At 47.3% G+C, this 12,510-nt stretch overlaps 1 protein-coding gene across 1 annotated transcript in view; it reads left to right on the top strand.

Annotated features, from left to right (window-relative positions):
• Window positions 1-1,811: 1,811 nt before the first annotated feature.
• Window positions 1,812-12,510, top strand: part of SNTG2 (syntrophin gamma 2) — a 151,747-nt gene continuing 141,048 nt past the window's right edge. Inside the window, exons 1-3 of the mRNA XM_065890866.1 lie at window positions 1,812-2,013; window positions 10,903-11,025; window positions 11,163-11,313. Coding sequence (XP_065746938.1) covers window positions 1,812-2,013; window positions 10,903-11,025; window positions 11,163-11,313 — 476 coding nt within the window. The remainder of the gene's footprint in view (window positions 2,014-10,902; window positions 11,026-11,162; window positions 11,314-12,510) is intronic.

Below are 12,510 nucleotides of genomic sequence, written 5' to 3'. Positions count from 1 at the left end.
GTCCATAATTTTTGTTAAGAAAGAGTGAGTTCTCTAGTAAGAAGCATGATATTACGTGAAGGAAAAGCCCAGGACTACAGGTGTTACTGTCAGTGCCCTGGGATATTGAATTTTATTTTTAAAGTAAACTAGTGAAATGAAGTATGTGTGGTTAGTACTGCGTGGGCACGGTGAACTATTTAAACGGTTTATTGAAAGTTAAGGGGGAAAAATGTCTAACATGAAGTTATCTAATTCAGTGTCCTGAGAGGTATGATAATATCAGTCTTGAAAATTAGCTGGGTTTTCTCATGTACATTTTCCCAAAGAAATTACAGAAACTGTATAGAAATTTAGTGACAAGGGCTTGCTTCTCAATATGGCAAAGGTTCATAACTAAGACAGTGTCTCCAGAAGAAAGAAAGCTATCTTCCATGACGTTATATTAGCTCACATTATCAGCACTTCCAAGTCAGGAGTTGTAATGATGTTAATTGGGAAAATGTTATTCCTTTCCTTCAAGTCAGAAAAACGCGCGTTAGATTTCCTTCCTTGGTTCAGTTCTGATTCTACAAATGAACAGACCGAGTTTTTGCGGAGCAAACAGCCAGTTCAGTGGAGAAGCGTCAGCTAAAGGCTGCCGAGTCCGAGCAGGTGGGTCCTGGCCGACGGCGTCCTTCAGGCTGTAACCCCGGTTTCCGCCATGTGGCCCAGGTCCCCACTGGCCCACGAGAAAGACCCCTGAGTGTCTGGGAGGGACTTACCTGCACAATGACCCAATTTGATCAGGAAGCTCACCCTTCTAGGACCCAGGGTCAAACCAGGCCCCCTGAGTGGGAAGCGAGGGGCGGTGGCCCTGGCTTGGTCCTGGGGGAACGGGGCCGCTTTCTGGCGCGTGTGTTGCGCCGTGTGTCTGGAACGTGGGGCAGCTCCGGCGTGTTTAGATCAGTGCAGGGTGTGTGCGTGCGGAGCCGTTTCCCCCGTCGTGCGAGGACCACACACGCTCCTCCCTCCTGGCCTGCGCTTCCCACCCTCGGGTCCCACCTGCCCGCCAGAGTCTGGGCTTGGCGAAGCCCATCTCATCGCCGTGGAGGTGGAAATAGACCTGCAGAGCGAGCCACCAGGGCACCTGCACAGTCAAGGTTTCCTTTAGGAAGAGAGGAAACTAGAGGAGGAGCCCGGGCTGGGGGGAGGCTGCGGACCCGCTGGGTCGGCGGGCGGCAGGTGGCCCTGTCTGCTGCCGCCACCGCCTGAGCTCGGACTGTGGTGGCGGGTTTACTGTGTCACTTTATGTCTGAGCCACTACCAGTGACGACGGGATTCGCTTTCCTTGCTTCTGCCGCCTGCCCTGTTGCACAGGTGGGCGTTGGGCGGGGTTCACCTTGCTTGTCCGCTTGGACTGAGGAAGCTGGCTTGAAGTTCGGAGCCTGGATGATCACTTGGCCCGGGGGCGTCCTCCCCTCAGGAGCCCCCCCCCCCCCGGGGAGGGGGAGGGGGAGGGGACTAGTCTCACTCCTGGAATGTTCTTCTCCATTTAAACAGCAAGAGGTACTTTAAATTGGGTGACTTGCCCAGGCGTGCTGGGTGTGCGTCTGGACGGTGGGAAATCTATTTTTAAAGCAGCTCTCTGCAGTCAGAAAGTGCACATAGATGGTGTCGAGTCTTTGTTTTGGAACACGGAGATTAAACAGCTTTAATTTTTTTGTTAAACACAACGTTTTGTTAAAGTATAAAATATAAATGTATGCCTCAGGTAGGTAGTAAGTTACTGTTAGAATGTTCGTGGCGTCGTAAATCTGAAAGTTTGAACGGTGGGTCGTGCCCGCAATCCGATGGCCACTCGAAGGGTCGGCCTCACGGGACAAGCTGTCAGACTGACGGCCCCGACCCCAGTGATCATCCCACCTGTGAACAGCACCACTCGGGTGACCCACGTCATCCAGGCAGCTCTGGTGACGATGCTGTGGGACCAGCGGGCTCAGTGTCAGCGGTTCCCTGGGAAGGCCCCGTCACTGTGCCCGTACAGCGTCCCAGGTGTGACTGCATCTCAGCTCCATGACCTCTGCTTCCCGACCAGACCCAAAAGATGCTCTTGGAAGTCGGTGTGCGAACGCGTAGCTGGCGGTGCGGGAAAGTTAGCATGTGGTTTGCACTAGTGGCAGCTCTTTAGGGCAGGGGGTGGCAAACTTTTCCAGCGAAGGGCCGGATAGTAAACACTTCCCACTGTGGGCCCTCTGAGGCAGGGATTCCATCCTGCTCCTGCAGGGGCACAGCAGCCGCTTTGGATGGAGAGTGAACGAGCGGCCGTCGTATGTGCCAGTAAAACTGCTCACCCGTGAAGGGTGCCTTTGCTTAGCGTTGTCTGCAGCGAAATGAGTCGGCCGGAGAGAGTATTTTCCGTGAGTCCTCTCTCACACGTGGGATCTAAAAGAGCTAAAACCAAATGCACACTCACAGATACAGAGGACAGAGTGGTGTCCGCGAGAGGTGGGGTGGGGGGTGGGGGTGGGGGAGGAGAAGTGCGCGAACTTGGTATTTTTTAATTTTAGTAAATTGAATAAAAATAGAACAGGTGAATCCTCACAGAGGTACAAAGCGAAGATTTTCAACAGGAGGATGAAGAAAAATTGTAACATTGGAAAGGTCGCGGGTAGTTGGTCTCTTCCCAGAAGTGAACAGGGATGAGCTGGTGGAGAGTCTGGGGACTGCTGTGCGGGGTTCATCTCCTTGTTCTGTGCAGGCACCTCGGACCCCTGCTGGGCAGACGACGTCCACTCCTCCCCGAGGTGCTTCTGGTTCTTCATCTCTCCCTCCTTTGACAGTTTTAAAATTTCAGTTAAATCAGTCGTTTAAGAGTTTGCTAAAATCACTGCTGGTGTTCAGATGCTGTATCTGAAGGCTGGATCTGCTGCCTCAGGTGCGTCCTTCCTCGTGTCTGAGGAGTTAAGGCATCAGGGGTCACAGTCTTTTCCTGTGTTTGCGTCAGTTTCTACCTTATCCTTGGAGACATTTTATCATCTTTACAAAAGTATCCAGGGCCTCAGGCTCGATTTGTGTGTATATACATACAAATATATGTATTATATATATATATATATATATATATATATATAAATCAGGATCGATCCAGTCATCAAAACCTTTACAAAGGGAACTGTTATCATCTTACTGTAAGGATTTTTGTGCATTATTTATTTCCCTTAGAAAATTTAGGCAAGATTGTTTCTTTTGTAACTACATTCTCACAGAGTGAATCTGTAAGTTTCTATTACCAGATTGGAAAAAATACAACATACAGATTATTGTGGCACAAAAAGCAGTTGGGGCACGGCTGATTCTGCATCTGAAATAGAAGGTGACTTCTCAAGGATCTTCCTGGAAACCCTTCCCTTGGAGGACGTCACGTGCTGCCCTGTCCTTGACCTCAGTGCTCGGTGGAGCCGGTCCTTCCCATCAGCCAGTCTCGTGCTCACGTTTAGTAGCGTCCAGGCTAGGCATTTGTGCCATTTTCTTTTGCGATATTGTGAGTTAAAATGTAAAGAAATTCAGTATAGTAAAGATGGATCTTAGCTATTATACAGGAGGATCTGTCTTCTGAAGAACTCGGTTATTAAATGTCTCAGCTGCATGATGGTTTTGACGCGTGCAACTCGAGTTTGCTTTGTAACAAGTTTACAGAATGTTCGAGTTGATGCCGCGAGGACTCTCCTAAATTCAGTAACTAAGGTTTTCGATATTTAAAGTGAGAAGCATGTACCTGATTTATTTTCAGAGTCAAATGTGAAGGACATCTCCACCGAAATGCAGGGCACACGTGAAACATTTAGACACATTGAGCTTTTTCTCCATTTCCACCGGCTGTTTGCTCTTCCCGCGTGAGCCCGTATTTGTATGTTCGTACCTTTTTGCAGAATGAAGTCTTCACTCAGACTGTTAACCTTGACAGTTGGCTCCTCCTTGCAAGTCCATAGGTTCCTGTAAAGTGTGCAGAGCTGGTGCAGACCCCTGGCTGAAAGCGCCAGTCCCTATCTAATGTGGTAACGAGAGTCTTCGCTGCCACTTTTGGACGCAGAGATAAACCCCCTCTTAAAATACACAAAGACTTGTTTGAACAGCTTCGGGAACAGTGTCCGAGGGACTGACAGCTGAATCTGGTAATGAGAATCGGCGATCCATTTATTTTGCTGTGATCGTTCTAATGTCTTGTATGACTTTTATATGTGTATACATGTCTCTTTTTCCTAAGCTTTTTCTCACGAGTAGACTTCATGTATAACTGATTCACTTTGTTATAAAGCAGAAACTAATACACCATTGTAAAGCAATTATACTCTAATAAAGACGTAAAAAAATAAGAAATAAATAAAATACAGTTTAAGCAAGTAGATATCTATTTTAAATAACGTTGAAATGCTTTCTGTGTGTCAAATCCAAGTTATTCAAATGTTGTGCCATTTTGGTGAGTCTTTTGATCTTTGGGGCTCATTATAGCAGACTGTTTTTGCAGAATTAGAAATCATTCAACAGCATGGAGTCCTACCTTTTTCCCTCAAAAAGTGCATCCTAAGTAGGTCATTGCTGACAGATCTTGCTCGTTTCCTTTGATGGCTATAAATTCACTGGGATGATGGAATCAAGCAGACATCTGAGTGGCAGTTACAAGGTCAGTATCACCGGTCGAAGTTTGGCCCTAAACAAATTCTCAAACAGAAGATTAAAATACTTAATATGACCATGTGAGCTTTTTCCTGGATTATGGGAAAATATAAGCCCTGCTTCTCAGCACCACCGTGCAGCCATGTCTCTGGGCATCACTCTTCCTCTGGAAGGACCGGGTTTGTGTTCAGTTCTCCCGCGACCTCGCGCAGACCGCTGGGGGCACTTGCTACTCAGCCCTGCGGCCCGTCAGGCCGTGTGGGGGGCTGTCTGGATCTGAGCCATTGGGTGGATGGAGGGCGTGTCACGGAGGAAGTGAGGGCGTCTCAGTCAGCCCAGACCTACCCCGCGGGGCCCTCGTGCAGACCCCATGCCCGTGGGGGCCACCACCCTCCTGCTTTTCATCTCCAGCCCCCTCGGGGGGCCTCTTGCTGCCTCTTCATCCTCAGTTTCCAGCGGGGTCGTTCTCAGACCTTCCTGCCCAGTAGAGTCACCCAGGGAGTTTGCAGACCCCTCACCGCTGCCTGTGAGGCCAGGCTCTCTGGGGGGCCCCGGGGGCAGTGGTTTCCGAAGCACAGCCGGGACTGCCCCCAGCGCCCTCTCCTGAGCTCCTGGCCTCAGCTTTTCTCTCCGCTCTCCTTCTTCAACAGCTTAGCCCCCAGCCCTGCCAACCCCATCATCCCCAGCCTTTTCCCTGCGGCTCCTGGGGGCAGCCCCGAGGGCTCTTTGGTCCTACAGCTCAGAGAAGTGCGGGGGCTCCATATGGAGTTTCTATCGGCCGTTGCCGAAGTCGGGGTGGACCCACGGATCGCACGAATCTATCGGTGATAGGGAACCGTTGTTTCCTAAAACATGAATTTCCCTTTTTGTGTTCCAGATTAAAATAATTTAGAGATTTTCTTTGCAGTTAATATCGTACCTGATGGCATGTCTCAATTCACAAGAAGTGATGGAAACCATCATTTCTGAGGAGGCTGGAAAGAGTGACAGTGTAGGCAGTGGAATAACCGCACTTTCCTCATCCTGCCGCCCTTGACTTTGACCTTTATGCTTCAGAAGTACGCCTGTGAGACTGAGCACAGGTGTGCCCGCAAACGAGCGTTTGGTTTCTGAGTTTGCTTCGTGTTCACTTCGCTTTTTCTGTCGACTTTCAGTCAAGCGAGTGGGTGGATTTTCAGCAGAAACTGATGTTAATTTAAACTCAGAGGCTTTCAGAAACAAAAGTGAGCGTCTGTTGTTAGGTGAATCCTGGGAGGCGGTCGGGGTGAGCTTCCTGCGTTGGCCCCGCAAACCTGCCCACCTGTGCCGTATGTTCCAGGCTGAGTTCTCTCTTGGGTCACGGTCCCTCTGCCCAGGGTTGGTTTGTGTCACCATCAGCAGGGTCCTTGGATGAAAGAACATTTAACCGTAGTGTATGCAACAGTTTCTCCCCACTTGGTTTTGGGTTTTGTGCCTTGTTAGGAAAGCATTCCTGAGTCCCAACCGTCCAGAAGATATTTATTTCAAGTTTTCAATTTCATCTTTAATGCACGCGGCATAAATAAGGGTCCAATGTACAGGTTCCTCGTGGAGTTAATCCGTTGTCCCAGCATCCTGTATTTTTGTTCCTCACCGTCAGCGGTGCCGGCCGACATCCAGTCTCCAGGTTCAGAGGGACTCTGGGCTCTCCTCTGTTCTTCTGGTCGTTTTCTTCAAACCCTGTATCATTTTTTCCACAGTTTTAATTGTTATAACTTGGTGATGCCGTATCCTTCAGTTATAAGATGCAATTAACATCAACATACCCCGTTATTTTTTGTACCACAAAGAACATCCATTGTAATATACACCTTGATTTCACAGATGCTAAATTATGAACAGAAATCCATGTTAGACCCAGTGGCAAACTTCAGATACTGGTATTTGACAGGGGGAGGGTCCCACCACTTCTTTTCCTAATGATGCTCTAACTCTTCTTGGCCTTGTTTTCCTTTTAATCAGCGTCTTTTTGTCAAGGTCCAAACTGATTCAGATTCTGGTTGGAATACAGTGACTGCATAGACCGATTTGGGGACAGTTTTCCCATTTACGGGCATTTCTCTATTTAATCAGTATTTCTTTAATGTCTTTCAATAAAGGATTAAATTTTCTCCTTCGCAGTCTTCAAGATGTTTTGTATATTCCTGGGCATGAATCATATTGATAGATTGCAGTTTTATCCAGCCGTATTGCTAGATGTTCATGATTTCTAACATGTCTGTAGAGTCTTTGCTTTTATTTGTGGATATGAATACCGTCTGTGGGTACTGCTAACGCCATTGAATTTTTATGCCTTTCTCCTCCTGTCTCATGGTAAGCGAGGTAAACAAAATGATGTTTACTGGAGGAGCTGTAACCAGCTGCTCCATTACAGACCCACAGAATTAGTATTATTCTTCCTGATTTTGGAGTTCTTTATATGTTCTGCATCTGAGTCTTTATCAAACATGTGTGATGCCAGAATCTCTCACTTGGTGGGTTCCTTTTTGCTCTCTTAATAGTATCTTTTATTGAACAGAATTTCTCGATTTTAATGCAGAATACTTTATCAATTTCTAATTTATGGGTAGAACTTTTTGCATGATGTTGAAATAAACTTTACTCCACGTTCATGACGATATTTTCGTTTGTTTTTTCTTTTAAACATTTTATTCTTTGCCTTTTGTTTAGATCTTACGTCCAATCAGAATTTTTTTTCTTTCTTTCTTTTTTTTTTTTTGTATGCCGTGAAGCAGGGTTCCAGGTTCACTTTTCTGTGTGTAGCAAAGATGATTCTTTCCAGACTTCACTGCAGGACCACGTTCGCGGCCCATGACGTGATCGTGTGTGTGTGTGTCTCTTTCTGGATCCTGGATTCTGTCTTTCCCATTGAGCTTTTTTCCTTGAGCAGATGCCCCGTTTGCTCTTGTGATAGTTCTTGATATCCGGCTGTGTACGTCTTACGCTTTGTTTCTCTTTTCCAAGGCTGCCTTGACTGCACTTGCGTCTTGTATTTCCATTTAAAATTCAGAATCACTTTATCAATTTCTAGAAACTTGCTGAGGTTATGATTTTCTATTGTTTCGAATCTTAGATTAACCTGGGGAGAAGTGACAACTCGCCGATATTAGTTCATCCGCTTCACGAGCACGATCTATTCTATGATATTTAGATCTCCTTATGTCCTGTGAATAACGTTTTTAAATTTTTCAGAGACCTTGGACGTCTCTTTTTTTTTTTTTTTGGCTGCGTTGGGTCTTCGTTGCCGACCGCGGGCTTTCTCTAGTTGCAGTGAGTGGGGGCTCCTCTTCATTGGGGTGCGCGGGCTTCTCACTGCGGTGGCTTCTCTTGCTGCAGAGCACGGGCTCTAGGCACGCAGGCTTCAGTAGTTGTGGCACGTGGGCTCAGTAGTTGTGGCTCACGGGCTCTACAGCGCAGGCTCAGTAGCTGTGGCGCACGGGCTTAGTTGCTCCGCGGCATGTGGGATCTTCCCAGACCAGGGCTCAAACCCATGTCTCTGCACTGGCAGGCGGATTCCTAACCACTGCGCCACCAGGGAGGCCCCAAAACCTTGTACGTCTTTTATTAAATTGATTTCTAGATGTTGGTGACTTTTTTTGTTAACATCTTTATTGGAGTATAATTGCTTTACATTGTCGTGTTAGTTTCTGCTGTATAACAGAGTGAATCAGCTGTACGTGTACGTACATCCCCATATCCCCTCCCTCTTGCGTCTCCCTCCCACCCTCCCTATCCCACCCCTCTAGGTGGCACAAAGCACCAAGCTGATCTCCCTGTGGATATTGGTGACTTTTAATGCTGCTGGAAGTTGCATCTTCTTATATCTTTCAGTTGTTATACTTGTTGCTGATGTGTTGACATGTACTTTCAAAATATTGACGTAGTATACCATTAACTGGCACCTTTATTAATACCATGACTAATCATTTATCGATTTTCATACTTTAAGATTATCTCTGTGCTCAGTAATGGCATCTGTGGAAAATGCTTTGTTTTTTCCTTTCCAACCTTCAGGCCTTGTAAGTGTACAAAGGCAGATGCTGGCTGGGAGCTGCAGGGCATGGCTGCGGGGAGGTGGCGGGGTGAGCATCTATTTCTCAGTCCCCAGGAGGAAGTTCTCCGGATTCAACACTGAGGGCCACAGATGCTCTGAGTCTTTCTTAGAGGTTTTCCGGAAGGTCAGGGAAGGTACCTTTTATTAAAAGGCTTCGCCGTGAATGACTTTCATCAAATGGCTTTTTGAGACTCGCTCATGGTCACAGGAGTGTCTCCGTGTTCTGAGCCAGTGACGGGGTGCCTCCCAGGAGCCCTGTCCGCCTGCCCTGTGTGGTCCTGTCCCACTTCTGTCCAGGGCTAGTCTGCGTGTCCATAGTGTTGGGCTGATGTGGCGATACTCAGTTACAGAAACCCCGCTCCATCTTGGGGGCAGGTCCTTTCTGTCTTGGATCACGCTTTCTGGGGGATGCTGTGCTGTGAGTGGCCAGCTGGAGCGGCCCCGGGGCCCAGACGGGGAGCTCCCGGCCGGCAGCACAGAAGCGGGTGGCGGCCGACCTGTCACCCGGAGCCCACTCCCACCTGACTGCTGCCCCCATGGCTGACCGCAGCCGCAGGGGACCCGCATCCAGATCCCAGAAGCTGTGAGGTGTTGGATGTCTTGTTACGCGGAGGTAGGTAACTGTTACATGGAGGTGCAGTTACTTTCAGATGAGAAACTACAGTCCCTTCCTTGATTCACTTGTTCAAAAAGTATTTTCCTTCTTATATTTTTCTGGATTCAGTTTGGTAACATTTTCTTTAGGATGTTTACATTTCTGTTCAAGAGGGTGTTCGGTAAGTAAATGTAACTTATTATAACCTCCTTACAGGTTTTAGAACTAGCTTAGCTTGGGGTTATAAATGAGCTAAATGCTGTTCCTTTTTTGTTTCTCTGGAAGAGTTTGTATAACAGCATTATTTTTTCCTGAAACACGTGGAATTAACTGCTGAAGCTGTATAGGCCTAGAGTTTACTTTGTGAAAGATTTTTCATAGTGAATTCAGCTTTTAAAGCATGTAGTAATATTTGCATGAAAACAGTGATGAACAGGAGTAACCGGGTGCGTGTGGCTATTCCAATAAAACTTTATTTACAGAAACAGGCCTTTGGCTGCCCTGTGATTAGATCATTGATTTTCAACAGCTTTTTAAAACTAAATAATGGGGCTTCCCTGATGGCGCAGTGGTTGTGAGTCCGCCTGCCGATGCAGGGGACACGGGTTCGTGCCCCGGTCTGGGAGGATCCCACGTGCCGCGGAGCGGCTGGGCCCGTGAGCCATGGCCGCTGAGCCTGCGCGTCCGGAGCCTGTGCTCTGCAGCGGGAGAGGCCACAGCAGTGAGAGGCCCACGTACCGCAAAAAAAAAAAAAAAAAAACTAAATAATGCATTAAAAGATGTAAATTTTCTTTGAAACACATTTCAAAGAGTTGTAACTTCATTGTCCATTCAGAGTACATCTCCACTGTGATTTTTACAACATTGACCTGTGGCAATTTTGAAGCAGACTGCTTAATTTTGAAGGAGAGGAGATTTTATGTTATCTTTTTTGGCTCATTTTCCACTGTAGAGTATGTGAAAAGGACACAATCTGAGTGATCCTGACACTTTGACCTCCTGCCCCTCCTCTGTCCCTTCCCCTCCCCCACTTCCCCTCCCCCTCCCCCCTCCCTTCCCCCGCCCCCTCCCCATCCCCCCTCCAGTTGTCCACATCCCCATGCCCCCTCTTGCTCTCCGGCACTGCACTGAAGCCCATCCTTACAGGGGTTTAACCCACACTTTGTTGGCCTACAAGCCCCAGATCATCAGCTCACCCTTCAGGAATGTGTGCTTAGATTCAGAGAAACATAGCGCTCCAAGTCTGAGGAATTCTAGGTCAGTTGTCAGAACCTTTCCTCTTTTTTTGCTCAGTTTCACAGTATCTTGAGAAAGTGCATCCTGTGTTGTGATCTTTAGCTGTGCCATTTCTTTATTTTACCGCGGAGGGAGAGGGCTCGTCTGTGTGTGTTGCTGCTGGTGGTTCTGAGGGGGGAGTGGAGCTGGTGGTCCCTACGTCTCCTTTAGTGACGCCTGCCTGGGGTATAAGTGCTGCGCCCTCACTCACAGGCGGCAGTGGGCAGTGCACGCCCACCTCCCTGACACTCTGGGCCCCCTACTGTGAGGCCAGTGGTGTGGACAGATGTGGTGCCTGACCCTCTGGTGCTGACCTTGTGGTCAGATGCGGGGACCACGCAGGATGAGGAGGTGCTCCCTGGAGGCTGTGGTCCTGAGGGCAGCACCTCCGGCCCCAGCCTTGCTGCTGGCCCCCCTGGGAACCACCGTCTCCTGGAGGCTGACCCGGGTCTGTGCCCTCTGCAGCTTCTTTACTATGAGTAACCTCCTTGAAGGTGTTTGGAGGGCAGCCCTCCTGATGCCATGGAAATGTTTAATTCTTCTGGGATCCGAGTTTTTAATGCTCTGACTCTCTGTTATAAGTAGAGGGCTGGGGTTTTGTGTACAGACATCACTTTGATGAGCTGAAGGATCCTGGGAGCAAACCTCAGCCCCCACTGCAGTTCCCACTGGTCCTTCCAGCAGGACCTGAGGTGCAGCCTGAAGTGGGTGGTGATGCTGACGAGCCTGTCTGGATGTGAGCCTGTGTGAGCCCTGCTGGGGCCTGCTGGGTCCTGGTTGTTGATTTCATGAGGGATTTTGTAGAGGTGATGTGTTTCCATAAATCCTCAAGAACAAAGCAGCATTAATGACCCCCGTAGCAATGAATAAATCTTCTATACAAACAAGTAGGCAATAATATCACATTTCTTATGTTATCTGAGGTTGAATTGATGTATTTTATGGATTTTCTTAGAAGGTACATTTTCAGTTGAAGAAACTAAATTAGGAAGACAAACAGGGTAAAACTGAATCATATAATAACTCATTTCAATTCAATAAAAGTTCACCTGAAATACACGTGATAAAAATTAGGCATTTTCGAAGTTAAAAAAATAATACCTCCAAGATGCGCTGTTTTTTTCTTCTTCTTGATCCCTTTCATTTTTATTTCATTAAAAAAATGTTTGTTTCGCTTCCTGACTGTCGAGCCTGTGTAGGTGCCAAGTACACCAGACTGTAAGTGCTGTCACAGGGACCTCACGTTATAAGACATAATCCAGGACCTCACGCAGACCGTGCATTTGCTGACTTACACTGCTAACCAGTGAGAGAAGTGTGTCTCCTGTCTTCCACCAGCATCCGTGAAATCCCAGCAGGTTACTTTGCTATCTTGCAAGCTGGGTCAAACCTCAGAACCTCCGTCAGTGTCAGTGATAAATTTCTTGAATTTGATCATTAGAATGGAGCGATATAAAAAATGTTCATTTTAGTATTTAGATATATAATTACACATTTATGTATTATTTCATAATGTCTTTGTGTAACCAGAATGAACCAAAATATAAATTAAAATAGTACATAGATAAAATGATGTATTTTGGGGTCTGTGACATGGAAGTGACCCATGGGAGACCAGGAAGGACAGGAGGGAGTCAGAGGGATTACATTCTTACAGTGTTCACAAAGCGATGCCGCTTGGTGGTAGATGGTGATACAGGAAGATGTATGTTTCCATATCCAGAGAAAACACTTAAAAATAGAACAAAGCTATATGGTTAAAACAGTTTTTTTTTTAAATTGACGAAATGGAAAACTAGCACATACTTAAAATTCATCCAAAGATGGCAGGAAAGAAGGAACCAGAGGGATGGAGAACAGATGCCCAAACAGAAAACAAGACCAAACATGGTGGAAATAAGTCAGACCATGTGGACAGTCACCTCCAGGGCGA

This window comes from Phocoena phocoena, chromosome 14 (assembly GCF_963924675.1).
Source record: "Phocoena phocoena chromosome 14, mPhoPho1.1, whole genome shotgun sequence".
Classification (NCBI taxonomy): Eukaryota; Metazoa; Chordata; class Mammalia; order Artiodactyla; family Phocoenidae; genus Phocoena; species Phocoena phocoena.
This window is presented reverse-complemented; position numbering and strand designations above follow the sequence as displayed.